Source organism: Melospiza melodia, chromosome 8 (assembly GCF_035770615.1).
Source record: "Melospiza melodia melodia isolate bMelMel2 chromosome 8, bMelMel2.pri, whole genome shotgun sequence".
Lineage (NCBI taxonomy): Eukaryota > Metazoa > Chordata > Aves > Passeriformes > Passerellidae > Melospiza > Melospiza melodia.
This window is the reverse complement of record NC_086201.1, coordinates 10,288,974-10,301,763: the sequence shown is the minus strand read 5'-3', so window position 1 is coordinate 10,301,763 and position 12,790 is coordinate 10,288,974. Positions and strand designations below refer to the sequence as shown.

At 41.5% G+C, this 12,790-nt stretch overlaps 1 protein-coding gene across 1 annotated transcript in view; it reads right to left on the bottom strand.

Annotated features, from left to right (window-relative positions):
• Positions 1 to 12,790, bottom strand: part of MYLK (myosin light chain kinase) — a 141,179-nt gene that overhangs the window by 103,200 nt on the left and 25,189 nt on the right. Inside the window, exons 4-9 of the mRNA XM_063161757.1 lie at positions 11,919 to 12,084; positions 10,769 to 10,934; positions 7,952 to 7,988; positions 5,522 to 6,084; positions 3,660 to 3,863; positions 2,469 to 2,603 (exon numbers count right to left, since the gene is read on the bottom strand). Coding sequence (XP_063017827.1) covers positions 2,469 to 2,603; positions 3,660 to 3,863; positions 5,522 to 6,084; positions 7,952 to 7,988; positions 10,769 to 10,934; positions 11,919 to 12,084 — 1,271 coding nt within the window. The remainder of the gene's footprint in view (positions 1 to 2,468; positions 2,604 to 3,659; positions 3,864 to 5,521; positions 6,085 to 7,951; positions 7,989 to 10,768; positions 10,935 to 11,918; positions 12,085 to 12,790) is intronic.

Below are 12,790 nucleotides of genomic sequence, written 5' to 3'. Positions count from 1 at the left end.
GGCACAATGCATCACAGGAACATGTGGGTTATTTATGTCTAGGCTTTGTTTCTCAGGAGACAACAGTGTTCTGATTAGAACATGGCTACACAAATGGAGACCATATATCTGTGCCTGATGAGCTGTAAGTCATTTGAAAATCAACCCGCAGTCAGTGATCTGAGACAGGAAGATGCTCTGCATGTGAAGATAACTGAATGTAATACATCAGTCAATGTCTAAGGGAACACTAGGAGCAAGGGTACCTTGGAATATGAACATGAAATGACTGACTCAGAGTTGCTCCTGAGCTGCAAGACAATTCTTAGTCTTGCAAAACTGCCGGAGATTCTGCTCACATCTGCAAAGGAGGAAATTCAGCATAGCCTTCAGACAGAGAAACAAATGATGTCCAATGGGAGAGTGTTAGAACCTTTACTCACATGTTTTGTGTTGTAAATAAAGCTGGCCTTTCTATTCTGGACATGGAGTTATTGGGAAGGGGAACAGCCCAGGCTGTGGGAACATACCAATCTCAAGGTCATGGTTCATTTGCCCTGCCACCTTTCTCAGTTAGCCCATTTACTCTGAATAGCTAAAGGAAAACAGTGATCATGTGCAAATAATTAATTTTAAAATAACCACACACACACACACTCTCAAAGATAGATAGCCTGGGAGAGTCTGAAAAAAAAATCAATTGCACTTCAGGAGTAAAAGAGGTGATCAAGAGTTAAGCTGAATAAATTTTTCTAGTGTTTTTCAGATATGGCTTTTAATGGAGGGAGTACTCAGCCAAAGCACATAGTGCCTGGATCACTGAAATAATTTGGAATCAAAGCAAAACACTGATTTTTGGGTCTAGCTCTGATATTAGGAGGCAGTTAAGGAAACTTGACTATTCAGCTGTGTAATCAGTGCGGGGTAGGGGATTATATTGTCTGATAAAAGTAAAAAATATTTCACTGGTTTTTTTAGTCAGCTTTAGGCAAATGTTGGAATGTCAAGGAACATATTCTAGTTGAGAAGAAAGCAGAAGAGCTTTGATTTCAAGATCTTGGGAACAGAGCTGCTAACACTATTACGATCTACCCAGCTGATGGAGGGGTGGAATCAGGCATTGGTCTCCTCCCTACCTCTTAAATACTCAGACTGAAAAGCATAAACACATGTATTGAAAAATTACTGATGTTTAAATGATCACTTGCTGTCCTATATCCACCTTAAGGTTGTTTGCATTGTACAACTGGAATCATGCATTTTTTTTCAGCTGCTCTGTGTGCTAATAATGCCATGGTTGCAAGTTTGATCCCTGTATGGGCCATTCATGTAAGAGCTGGACTTGATGATCCTTGTGGGTCTCTTCCACCTCAGAATATTCTGTGATACTTTGCTTAGAACTGCAGGATTCTGTGGGAACATGATGCCAACCTGTTACGCTTGGAGCAGAAGCTCCTGCCAAAAGCAGGGGGGCAGCACAGTCTTCAGCACAGGGCAGCAGCACGGCCGTGTGACACAGCCCAGGTAACTCACCTGCCACAGGGATGTCCCCAGCAGCAGCACAGCCGTGTGACGCAGCCCAGGTAACTCAGCTGTCAGAGGGATGTCTGTGTGACACAGCCCAGGTAATGCACCTGGCACAGGGATGTCACCAGCAGTGGCACAGCCGTGTGACACAGCCCAGGTAACTCAGCGGGCACAGGGGTGTCCGTGTGACACAGCTCAGATAACGCACCTGGCACAGGGGTGTCCGTGTGACACAGCCCAGGTAGCGCACCTGGCACAGGGGTGTCCATGTGGCACAGCCCAGGTGACACACCTGGCACAGGGGTGTCCATGTGACACAGGCCAGGTAGCACACCTGGCACAGGGGTGTCCATGTGACACAGGCCAGGTAGCACACCTGGCACAGGGGTGTCCGTGTGACACAGCCCAGGTAACTCAGCGGGCACAGGGGTGTCCGTGTGACACAGCCCAGTTAACTCAGCGGGCACAGGGGTGTCCATGTGGCACAGCCCAGGTGACACACCTGGCACAGGGGTGTCCGTGTGACACAGCCCAGGTAGCGCACCTGGCACAGGGGTGTCCATGTGGCACAGCCCAGGTAACTCAGCGGGCACAGGGGTGTCCGTGTGACACAGCCCAGGTAGCACACCTGGCACAGGGATGTCCGTGTGACACAGCCCAGGTAACTCAGCGGGCACAGGGGTGTCCATGTGGCACAGCCCAGGTAACTCAGCGGGCACAGGGGTGTCCGTGTGACACAGCCCAGGTAGCGCACCTGGCACAGCCGTGTCACCAGCGCACCCTGCTGGTCACTTTGCCGAACTGCGGCAGCACAGCCCCTGCTCACGGCGCCGTTTCCGCGCACTCGGTGCTCCGGTAAAGGCCTTTCCTCAGGCGTCCCAGCGGGCTGTGTTAGGGCGATTGAGCGCGCTTTGGGGTGTCAGGGCGTTCACGCAGGTGTTGCAGAGCAGGAGATTCCTTACCATTGAGAAGCCATGTGATGTGGGGCACAGGGACCCCTCCCACGCAGCACTGCAGCACAAAGTCTTGCCCTTCGCTCACGGTGCATCCTTTCAAGACACTGGAAAAGCACGGAGCAACCTCTTCCACTTTAGGCCCTTAAAACACAAAATGAAAACAGTTCCTTCAACTGAAATTAATGAAGTTAGCTTTACCACTTAGAGCCTTTTTCTAAGTATGCTTAGATGAAAATGGCTGGGCTAACCATGGTGAAATGCTTTATTGAGGGATAGAAATAATTTTGACTGCTATAAAGAAGGCATTCTTCTCTCATCGCCTGAGCAGCTATTGCCAGGCCTCAAGCTCTGCTTTAAGTGGTGATTTCCTATGCCACAACCCGTAATTTGCAGCCCATCACTAGAAGTGTATGAAGCCTATTAGCAGAGAGCTCAGCACAAAAAAGAGGATGATTCATTCTCTGCTCTTGTTTGTCTTCTCCCAGTGAGAAACAGTGTGACTTAAGGATGCAGTTTAAAGGTCTCTCATGAGACAGAAAGAAATTATCTTGGGTATCCTGACTGAACTTCAGGCACAGTAAATGGAGAAAAATTGCATTAACATGAACATGGATCCAGAGCAAAATTTAACATCAGATGAAAACATTGCAGCTGAGGACAGGAATTGCTAGAATGAACAAAAATTTCAGGCAGACCAGTAGGACACTGCCTGCAAGCTTAAAATAATTTGTCACTGGGACATGTTCTTAAATTTAGCAAATCATAGTTCTCACTCCTGCCCCTTTCTTCTTATTCACCCTACTGCACAGAATTGGCTTGTACTCAAAAAATATTTCAAATGTGGAGTGTAGAAATGCTAAGCAACTTCAAAAAAACTAAATGCAGAACAACAGTAATAAACCCACTGACAGCCTGTATTAAATACAAGTATTAACAGGAAACCTGAGTAGAAAATAGGCCTCCCTGTGTACAAACCATGTATTGAGATGGTTTTAGCTATACAAACAACAAAACCCACAATATGTCAGAAGGGAAACTGATGGCTTCCCAGCTATTGCACACTACTTTACACAGAGATAGGAATCAGAATTAACCTACACTGAGAAGTCAAACAAAATTATGTAGTGACCACCCTCTGACAGCTTAAAAAACTCCAGCCACAGTTTCCAAAGTGCAGATGGGCTCACAAGAACTTACTTCTGACAGTTAACAACCAGCTGCTGGAAGTCTGGCCTTTGGGGTTGGCAGCTGTACAGCTGTAAGATCCACTGTCCCTCAAGTTGGCTTTCTTTATCCATAGGCAATGAACTCCATCTTCCTCATATATTTGGACATCTTCTCCAGCTTTAATAAGTCGGCCTTCTTTGAACCACTCCACATCTGGTTTTGGCTTCCCTGAAACTGGACAATCAGACATTTGGACTTTTATGAATAGGTATTTGTAATTAGCATTACTTAGTATATATTTAATTAGTATTATTTACTTTAGTATAAATTAGGTACACTTTACACATACATAATTATATAAACCTTAATGGGCAACACACAAAACTGCTGTCAAAAATGTTGACATTTCTGATCTTCTAAAACTTCTCGGCTAGTCCATCTCTTAAAATAACAAATACTTGGTAATATGTAAAACCATATCTGAAAAAAGCTTCTGGCTGAAAACTGTTCTTCTAAAAGTCACAGACAAAATGGATATGAAACTGAAACAGAGAAGGTTTTTGCCAAACATAAACTCTTCTTTACTCAGCACTGGCACAGGTTGCCCAGAGAGGCTGTGGACTTTCCCTGCCCTGGGGATACTCAAAGGTCACCTTGATATAATCCTGGACCTGCCTGAGGTGAGGCTGCATGAGCAGGGAGAAGGGCAGTGAAAGCAACCCTGGTCACCCCCTGCAGAGAGGATTCTCAGCAGAGTTTCTCAGATTACCTATTAAAGGGATTAGGGACGTCCCACTGTGATTTCTCTGCAGACACCTTGCCTGGCATGTAAGAGTCTGTGCTTTGGGTCCAGAGCCAAACAAAAAGGCATTCAGTGGTTGCAATAAAAAACTGGATGAGCTCCCTGTTTATCTGTGATAGGGACTCTATTTCCCTGTCAAACAGGGTCATGGATTAGTTAAAGTTTGCGAAGTGTGTGAGATACTCTGACAGAAAACAATTCATGTTTTTAGTAATATACCTGAAAAATAAACTGTTTAAAATGTACCAGGATCTTTGGAATATTTTCTCCACTCCAAATGCTCAAGGCTTGTGAAGGAAATTATAATCTGGACTCATGGGGCAAGACTCATCAAGAAATGAAATAAATTACCATGGTGTTGCATGTTGATTTTTTTTTTTATCTCTAGAGAAACAAAAAACCAATTTCTTTCTCATTTATGTGAACACTTTGAAGTGTAAATGTTATTAAAAAAGAAAAAAAGGAAAATGCTTCCAGATTATTTTCTAAAACTGCAATTAAACAAAAAAGAGAAGTGTTCCAAATCTACTACCCAGATTCAGCAAAATGCAACAATCATTACTCTTCTCAGAGGTTAAAACCCATTCATATTCTGTGGAGCAAACTCTAAACCTCTCTTTTAATTCTTACTTTGTCATTTCAGCTGTTAGGAAGCTCTGAGATCATGCTGATCAAATATGAGACATAAAAATAGATGCCCCTAGAGACATGAAGTGACTGATTGCATTTTCTCCTCTGATTTTTTTTGGCTCAAGGCGAGTGTCACTAATTACAGTTCTGGAAAGCGTATCACCCATTTTCACTCTTGTACCCTCATATAAGAGGGTCTAAAACTATCTCCTAGAAGGAGCAGCATTGGTTACATCTGGGGAAACCCCAGATGAGAGAGGAGATGGACACCATGGCATCGTTTGGTTTGAAAACTTCACTAAGTGTTGTGGAAACAGCATTGGATTCTGCATCTGTTCCCAAAAAGCTTTAGGAGGAGAGCAACTTTCAAAGAACTAGGAATTGTTTTCTACTTCTCCACATAGAAAGGGAATCCCTTTCTGACTAAACCCAGGGGCTCCAATAATTTTCATTCCTTTACCTTTGCACTTGAATTTTATCTCCTGGCCTTCTGATGCTTCCAGGCTCTGCGGATGGATCTCAAACTGAGGGGGAATTCCCAGGGGCTCCCTCTTCTCCTCCATTACAGCCCCCTGAGCTCCAGACCTGTTTTCTGCCTCTCTAGTCCTGGGACTGATGTGCCCTGTAGGAGGTGGAGTTTGTTGAGCTGACATCAGGAGCTGCACACCCCTTTTCCTGTTTTCACCCTGTCTGATGGAAGGGGCCTGGGATTCTGCCTTTGGTTCTGGTTGCAGTTTGACAGATTGTAGTGTGATGGTGCTTGAAGTTTTCTGCAAGACCTGGGGTCCCTTTTTTCCTTCTTTATGTTCTGTGTTGGTTTCTTGGTGCTGTCCTTGATTACTTTCTTTGGCTTCTCTGGTGATGTAAAAGGATTCTTTCTTTGCTGGCACCCTGTCTTTGGTTTCAACCATGAGTTCTGTGCTGCTGGATTTCAGCTCTTTAGCAATCCCATTGCTGGTTGCCTGTTTGAATTCTGAATTTTCAACAGCTTTAACAGCAAGTGTGGTTGGTTTTGGTGGCATGCTGAAGGAAAATGAGAAGTTTGGAGATACATGACACTGTATAAAGACTCATTATTATTATCATCACTAATGACATAAATATATAAGCCCTCAGCAAGAAGGTGAACCGATTAACCTTTAGATTCTTTCACACAGATCAAGAAGATGGGTCAAAGAGGTGAAGTGAAAAGCTTCATAAGATGAAATCAGGGCTCAGACACTATGTCAACTCAGTAATTTTTGGATATAAGTCCACTGCTCAAGTTCTAACATGTTTTGTGAGTCAGACATTAACCTTGCATGCACTGCTTTAGATGGAAAGCAATTACATGAGATCTGAATGACCATGATGTAATACTACTTGATGCTTTAATAAATTGAGGTCATGTATAATGTAGCTCAAAATGTCACATAAACTACTTCCCTAAAGGGAAATGAAAATGTAAACTGTGAAGTAATTTTACTATTTCCAATTATGGTGCCTTGTAATTCAGGTAATTTCAAAACAGGACTGATAGGAAAACAGACCAAAGTCTGGGGATGAAGAATGGGTGTTGGCACCTTAAAACTTGACTGGATGTAACAATATCAGCTATGCATTTGTTAGGAAGAGTTTCTCAGAATTATGATTGATCTGCTGCTCAGTACTTTGGGAGCACAAGAGCAGCTGACCAGCTGGGGGACTTAAATCTAAGTCTCCTTCATTGAAGGTGACTGCCTTGATACCTAAGCTGTAGAGCACTGTCTGTGTCTCACACATCCACAGAATTACTCCAAGCCAGAATTGGAACACATCTGAAATAAGGGCAGCAATTTCCAGCCCAGCTCTGTTTGCTACACTTGGTGTCATTAATTTATTTTCTCAGGGAGACTTGGGATATTTACTGGGGTACTTTCTTCAGCTGGAGTTGGATGTACTGTTTCAGATTTGCAGTTACTTTTCAGGAAGTAAGACTTTTTCATTTTACAAAACATCTTTTTGTGTGTGTGTGTGTGTGTGTGTGTTGTGTACGTGTGTGAATAAATGATGGAGGATGCAAAACTACTCTGGAGAACCACATGCATGGGGAGTTCTGCTTCCAGTGCTGCACAGTTTCATTTACACTAAACTTACTTTCATGTATGTTCCTAAAAATCACACAGATCTGAAAAACAGAATAGCACAGCATTTTCAATTCCACTTTGCAGTTAGGACAGTGTGAGCATGCCATTTAGAAATCTCATCCAGGGCATGTGAGAACAGATTAAACATCCCAATGACTATAAAGCAACTGGCCTTCATCAAAGTGTCTTGCACAGACAGCCTTGAACTTTTCATTACTGCATTTCCCATTAATGAAGAAAAGTACTTCTGTAAAATAATTTTAAAAGTTATAGTAATTTAATTTTAAAAATCCCTACAAATAAAGGCTTAAATACTATTTTTTCTTTCTTGTTACTTCACCCCTACTTTTGTATGTATTTTCAGACAACAGCAAAGACCATGGCCATAGCGTGTTTAGTGTATGACAGGAAAGAACAACCAGCTCAGTACTGACAAGGTGCATTCAGTGTTAACTCCAAAAATGGCATTTGACCCTCTGGTAAAAGGCAGAATTTCTGCTCACATAGTTTTGTTTTTTTAAAAATTTTTGCTTTTCTGAACCAGACCAGAACTCTGTACTTCATAATGTTGCCACCAGTTCCACCAGCTATTTCCTATGAGTCTACCAGGACAGCTGAATCAGGCAGCAAGAGAGAATCTTATTCCAAGCAAACATTTTCTGACTTTCAAATATAGACTGACCACCCCAAAATGTATCACTTTGTGAAGAAAGCACATGCACTAAATGTCAAAATCAGTGCACTGCAATTAAAAAGTCAGAGAAAGTACTCCAGTAAAAACGTACCAAGGTGGCTGAGTGCAGGTGTCGGTCTTATCTGGACCTGAAATACAAAAGAAGAAACAGGCAAATTATACACACAATACTGTGCACAATTCCAAAAATTTGGAAGATTTTAAGCAAGAAATATACTTAAGAACCTTTACTCTTCAAATTTTTAATTCATTGAAGTCAAGATTGACTATCACCACACCTGGAATTGATATGGACAAAAGGAAGCTGCTCAGCTGAAACACAAAGAGGTCTTGGTCCATTTTGAGACATTGCTGCATCATATTCTCACAACCCTGAAGAACTAAAGGTTCGGGGACCCTCGAAAGCTCTGTGATGGGAGAGAGATATATGGAAGAGATTCCAACTGGGAAGCAGCTTATCAAATCTTATGGTAATTCCAAAGAGTTTTTAGAGGTAGAGGAAGACAAGCCATCAATCCGTCCTACACCTGAGCACGCTCACAGTGAAACAGCAGCAGTCCTAAACAGCAGGCTAAAACACAGAACCAAGTCAACAGGAGTAAAACCTCCCAAAACCTGGACCCACCTGTAAACATTTACCAACCCATTTGCTGTGTGGCAAGAATTATCATGACTAACATGAATAACTCAAAAGCTAATGCATAGCATTTCTTCACTTTGCAACACCACCAGGAAATCTGGGAACATGGCTGAGCCATGTTCATTTGCCAAGGTGCCTCATCAGCTGCACTGATAAAACTGAGCACATATTGACCCACAATCAGTCTCCTGATTTGTAGTCCTCCATGAATTCTCAAAAATCTTGACAGTGTTTGTTTCTCTTGGAGGCAGCATGAGATAAATAGCTGAGAGGAGAGAAATGCCATTCTAGGTCAAATACCAACCACATCTGTACATTACCCCCTAATTAAGATTTGTTTTCTCCTGGTCAGATCATGCTGTTGTTAGCTGTGAGACTAGAAACTACAGTAGAAAGACATGCAATAATTAATTTGCAAGATAACAAATTTTTCAAGTCATCAACAAGCACTTCATAAAAATACTTTCAGCGTCTCTGCCTCAGGGAAAAAACAAAATCATGTGATGGATGATATCCTCATTTCCACAGTGTTTTGTAAGTAAAAATTCACATCTAAATGCTTGGACTTGCCATGACATTCAGAGTGACCAAAAGAATCTATTTACACACAAACAAAAGTTGAGATGAGAGAGGGATGAAAACCCATTGATCTCGTTTCAATAAACCTGTCAAACAGTAACAGAAATATAGAAATTAAAACTGAAAAGACTGGATAAATGCAGAAAAGGAAAAGGCTGAAGACAAGACAATACCATGCAACCTTGTCTATTAAAAGAATATTTCCTCTTCCCTCTTCACCTTTCACTAAGGGAAAAAGTATAGCTATTAGAAGAAAATATCTATATATGAGATTGTATGTCTTTGAAAGAACATGTAGTACTTCTGAGCCACTTGACTGTCTGCTAACATCTTGCAGCAACTCTGGCAACTTGATCTAATTGATCATGAAAGAATTAGGTATTATATACTGAGGTTAGGTAAGTGGAACCATCCAATTAATCAAGAGCATTGCAAAAGAGTGCCCTTTTTACTGACCTGCACTAATCCAAGAAAGAATGGATTGTTCAGAGATGTGGTCAGCATCTGAAGCAGACATATACCACAAGTGACTTTGTGACCCCAGTTCTGCATCATCTCTCAAGGCAGATGCAGCCATTACAGAACAGAAAGCTCACCACTCCAGGGACAGCAATCAGGAATCGAGTTTTATGTTTGGATAAAAGGCTTATTGAAAGAAACAGGCCTTTCTGTACAAACAGGCCTTTCTGTACAAACAGGCAAACTGTAGAAGCTTATTCTACAATGGCTTCATCAGATTGGAACTTACAGATAAAAAGTACAGCTTTAATTTGCAGAAAGGTTAGCTGTGGTCCTGAGCACCCCAAATGTACATCCATTTGTTATTTATATTCTTGATACCTTTCAGTGTGACAGCACTGATGTGAAACTGAAAGTCTTGCAGCAAAAAAGTCACTGCTGGGTGCACATGTAACCCACTGAGCTCATGACTGCAGCTGAAGCCAGCAGCTGTGGATTTAATTATTTAACTGGGCCCAGTGACTGGTTACCCACTGACTGATGAACTTCCTCTTTAGTGAGCTTGCTGAAGGCTGTATGATTCTGAGGCTGATGCAGCAGGCAGCCTAAGAAGCATCAAGCTGCAAAATGTGATAATGCATGTATGAAATAGAACATTCTACTTATGCAAATATATTTGTTTCCTTAACAAGCAGTGAAATAAGCTGGGTTGGGAGTTGAGAAGAATGAATTTTAATCTTATTAGGATGGGTTTTTTCCTCTCTCATAATTTAGAATTATGGTCTTTTACTTTACTTTCCTAGTTCTACAAATATAGATAGAATTTTGCCTCCCATAAGGGAGTTGGCATAAATGTGCATCTGTCACTAGTACTCAACAAATACAAAATTAATTACTGATTATAATGACAAGTGCCAGGTTCCATTTGCTGAAAATCAAATCAATGTTCAAAACATAGAAGTCAAAGTCACAGTAAAAGTGAAAAAGTGTTTTTAAAGAAATCTGTTACAAAGCACTTGGATTGCTTTTTTTCTCATTGAACCATCACAATTTTTACAGCTGTAGCATGTTCCAAGCTATCACAGCATCATTTAATGAACAGAGAGAGAAAGAGAGAAGAAGAAAATGGGAAGAAGTGAATGCTTCTTGTAAACACCAAAAACACAACAGAGACATTTTATCAGAATGTCTGTGGCCCCTTTTCTCTGTCCTGCAAACTCCTTGCTGTACCTTGAACAGTGAGCTCTGCAGACACAGATGCCCTCCCAGCGCTGTTCACCACTGTGCAGGTGTAAATTCCTGAATCAGCCAGCTGAACGTTGTGCACCTCCAAGAACTGGATGCCTGTTCTCTCATACATGTTGAAGCGCTCATTTTGCTGTAACTGAATATCACCCTGCAAATACCACAAGGCACCATGAGACACTAGCTACTGTCAAGAGAAGGGGAGCAAGAATTTTTTAGTAAAACATTAGGTCAAACTGCCTTTTTCCTATCCTTTAGCCAAATTCCTTCTATGAATAATATTCGTATGGTATAAACAAAACAATTAACTGTGCCCAAAATTTTGTAATTCACATCTTCAGAAGGCTTTCTTTTTCCTTTATTTTGCCACCTACTCATCTCAGTTTGGTTTTGACGTTTCCCTGTTAATTATACCCAGATTCCTAGAAATTGACACAGTAATTTCTGATTTATGAATCAGCACTTTGGTTTTGCAACACTTCTGACATGTCCTCGTAATATTTTTGGTCTGGGGAAGACTTCTATTTGTAATCTCATTTGCTACAATGTTTTCAAAGCAAACGTGAAGAGGGCAGAAAACCAAAGTACTACAACAAACAAAAACAAATAAAAAGAAATTCCAAAAAACCCTAAAAACCAAACAAAAACACTGCAAGAGGCTGCCTGTGTTTGGGGATGTACCCTGACCCTCTTATATTACAGACAAGGATAAGTCTGGAATAAAGCAGATGATGACTTGGAAGCATTTTCCTGTTCTCTGAGGATTTTTTTTGTTTTTTTCCCCCACAAACCTGGAGCTATCAAGAGAAAATAGAAGAATTTATAAGAGTTGAGGTTCTGTTGAAGAGTGGAGGGGAGCAGGATGCCACCAGAGCAATCATATATTTGCCCTTCCAAACCAAAGTAAGTAACTGTAATTCTCTAAAAGACTGACAGTTTCAATGAAAATGGCCCAATCAGCGTAATACCTAATTTCATCTGAAAGCTCCTTCCTTACAAAGAAAAAAATGTGTTTGGAAATCTTGTGTATGCCCAAAGGAGACACTGGCACTTAAGACTTCAATGTGCATTTCATCCTTGCAAGGCACAAAATTTCAAAAGAGAAGGAAAACAAAAACTTTTGGGGAAATCATACCTTAGACCAAGTGACTTGAGGCTGAGGTCGTCCTGTAATTTTACATGAGAATTTGCCTGTTTGGCCTTCACGCACAACAACTCGGTTGGGTTTTGTAGCAAACTTGGGTGGACTTTCTCCCCAGATGCTTGGCCTCTGCTCCACAGATGGAACAGCAAGTCTTGCCCTGCAAAGGCAATTGACATTCTGGTTTTACAGAAGAACTGGAAGCTGTTGTGGTTAGAGCACATGTCAGGAAGCATTTTTAGACCTGTGGTCTGCCAACAAGAGTATATCATTGGTGGCAACACAGGCTGTAGTTGCACAATATTTTTCTTGGCCATGGAAGAAATGGAAATGCTGGTGATGACTGCTCTTGACTCCTCATGCAACTGTGTTATGTTATGCACCCTCAACTGGCATACACAGAACAGATCTTGGGGACCATTTTAGTTGTTCATAAGCAGAGCTGGGAAAACCAAAAGATAGGAAACAGTGCATGCATTTAGTTTTCCCCATTTTCTGTTTTTTTGTTGCCTCCTAAGAATTTATTTCTGCACACTCGTTTACCATTCACAGGGTTTTATCATGCAATTTGTTTCATTCATGAATGCAAATGACACCGTAATTTCTGATTTGTGAATCAGCACCTTGGTTTTGCAACATTTCTGACAGGTCCTGGTAAGTACTTTTATTCTGGGAAAGACTTTTATTTGTAACCTCATTTGCTACAATGTTTTCAAAGCAAACACCAAGAGGGCACAAAACCAAAGTACACCTGTCCCAGGTGAGTTACTGTTAAGTGTAAATTCCCAGCTCTACTTACATGGCTGCTACAGCTGGGAAATTATATGTGGGATGAAACGAAAATGGCATCAGTGACTGTAGTCCAA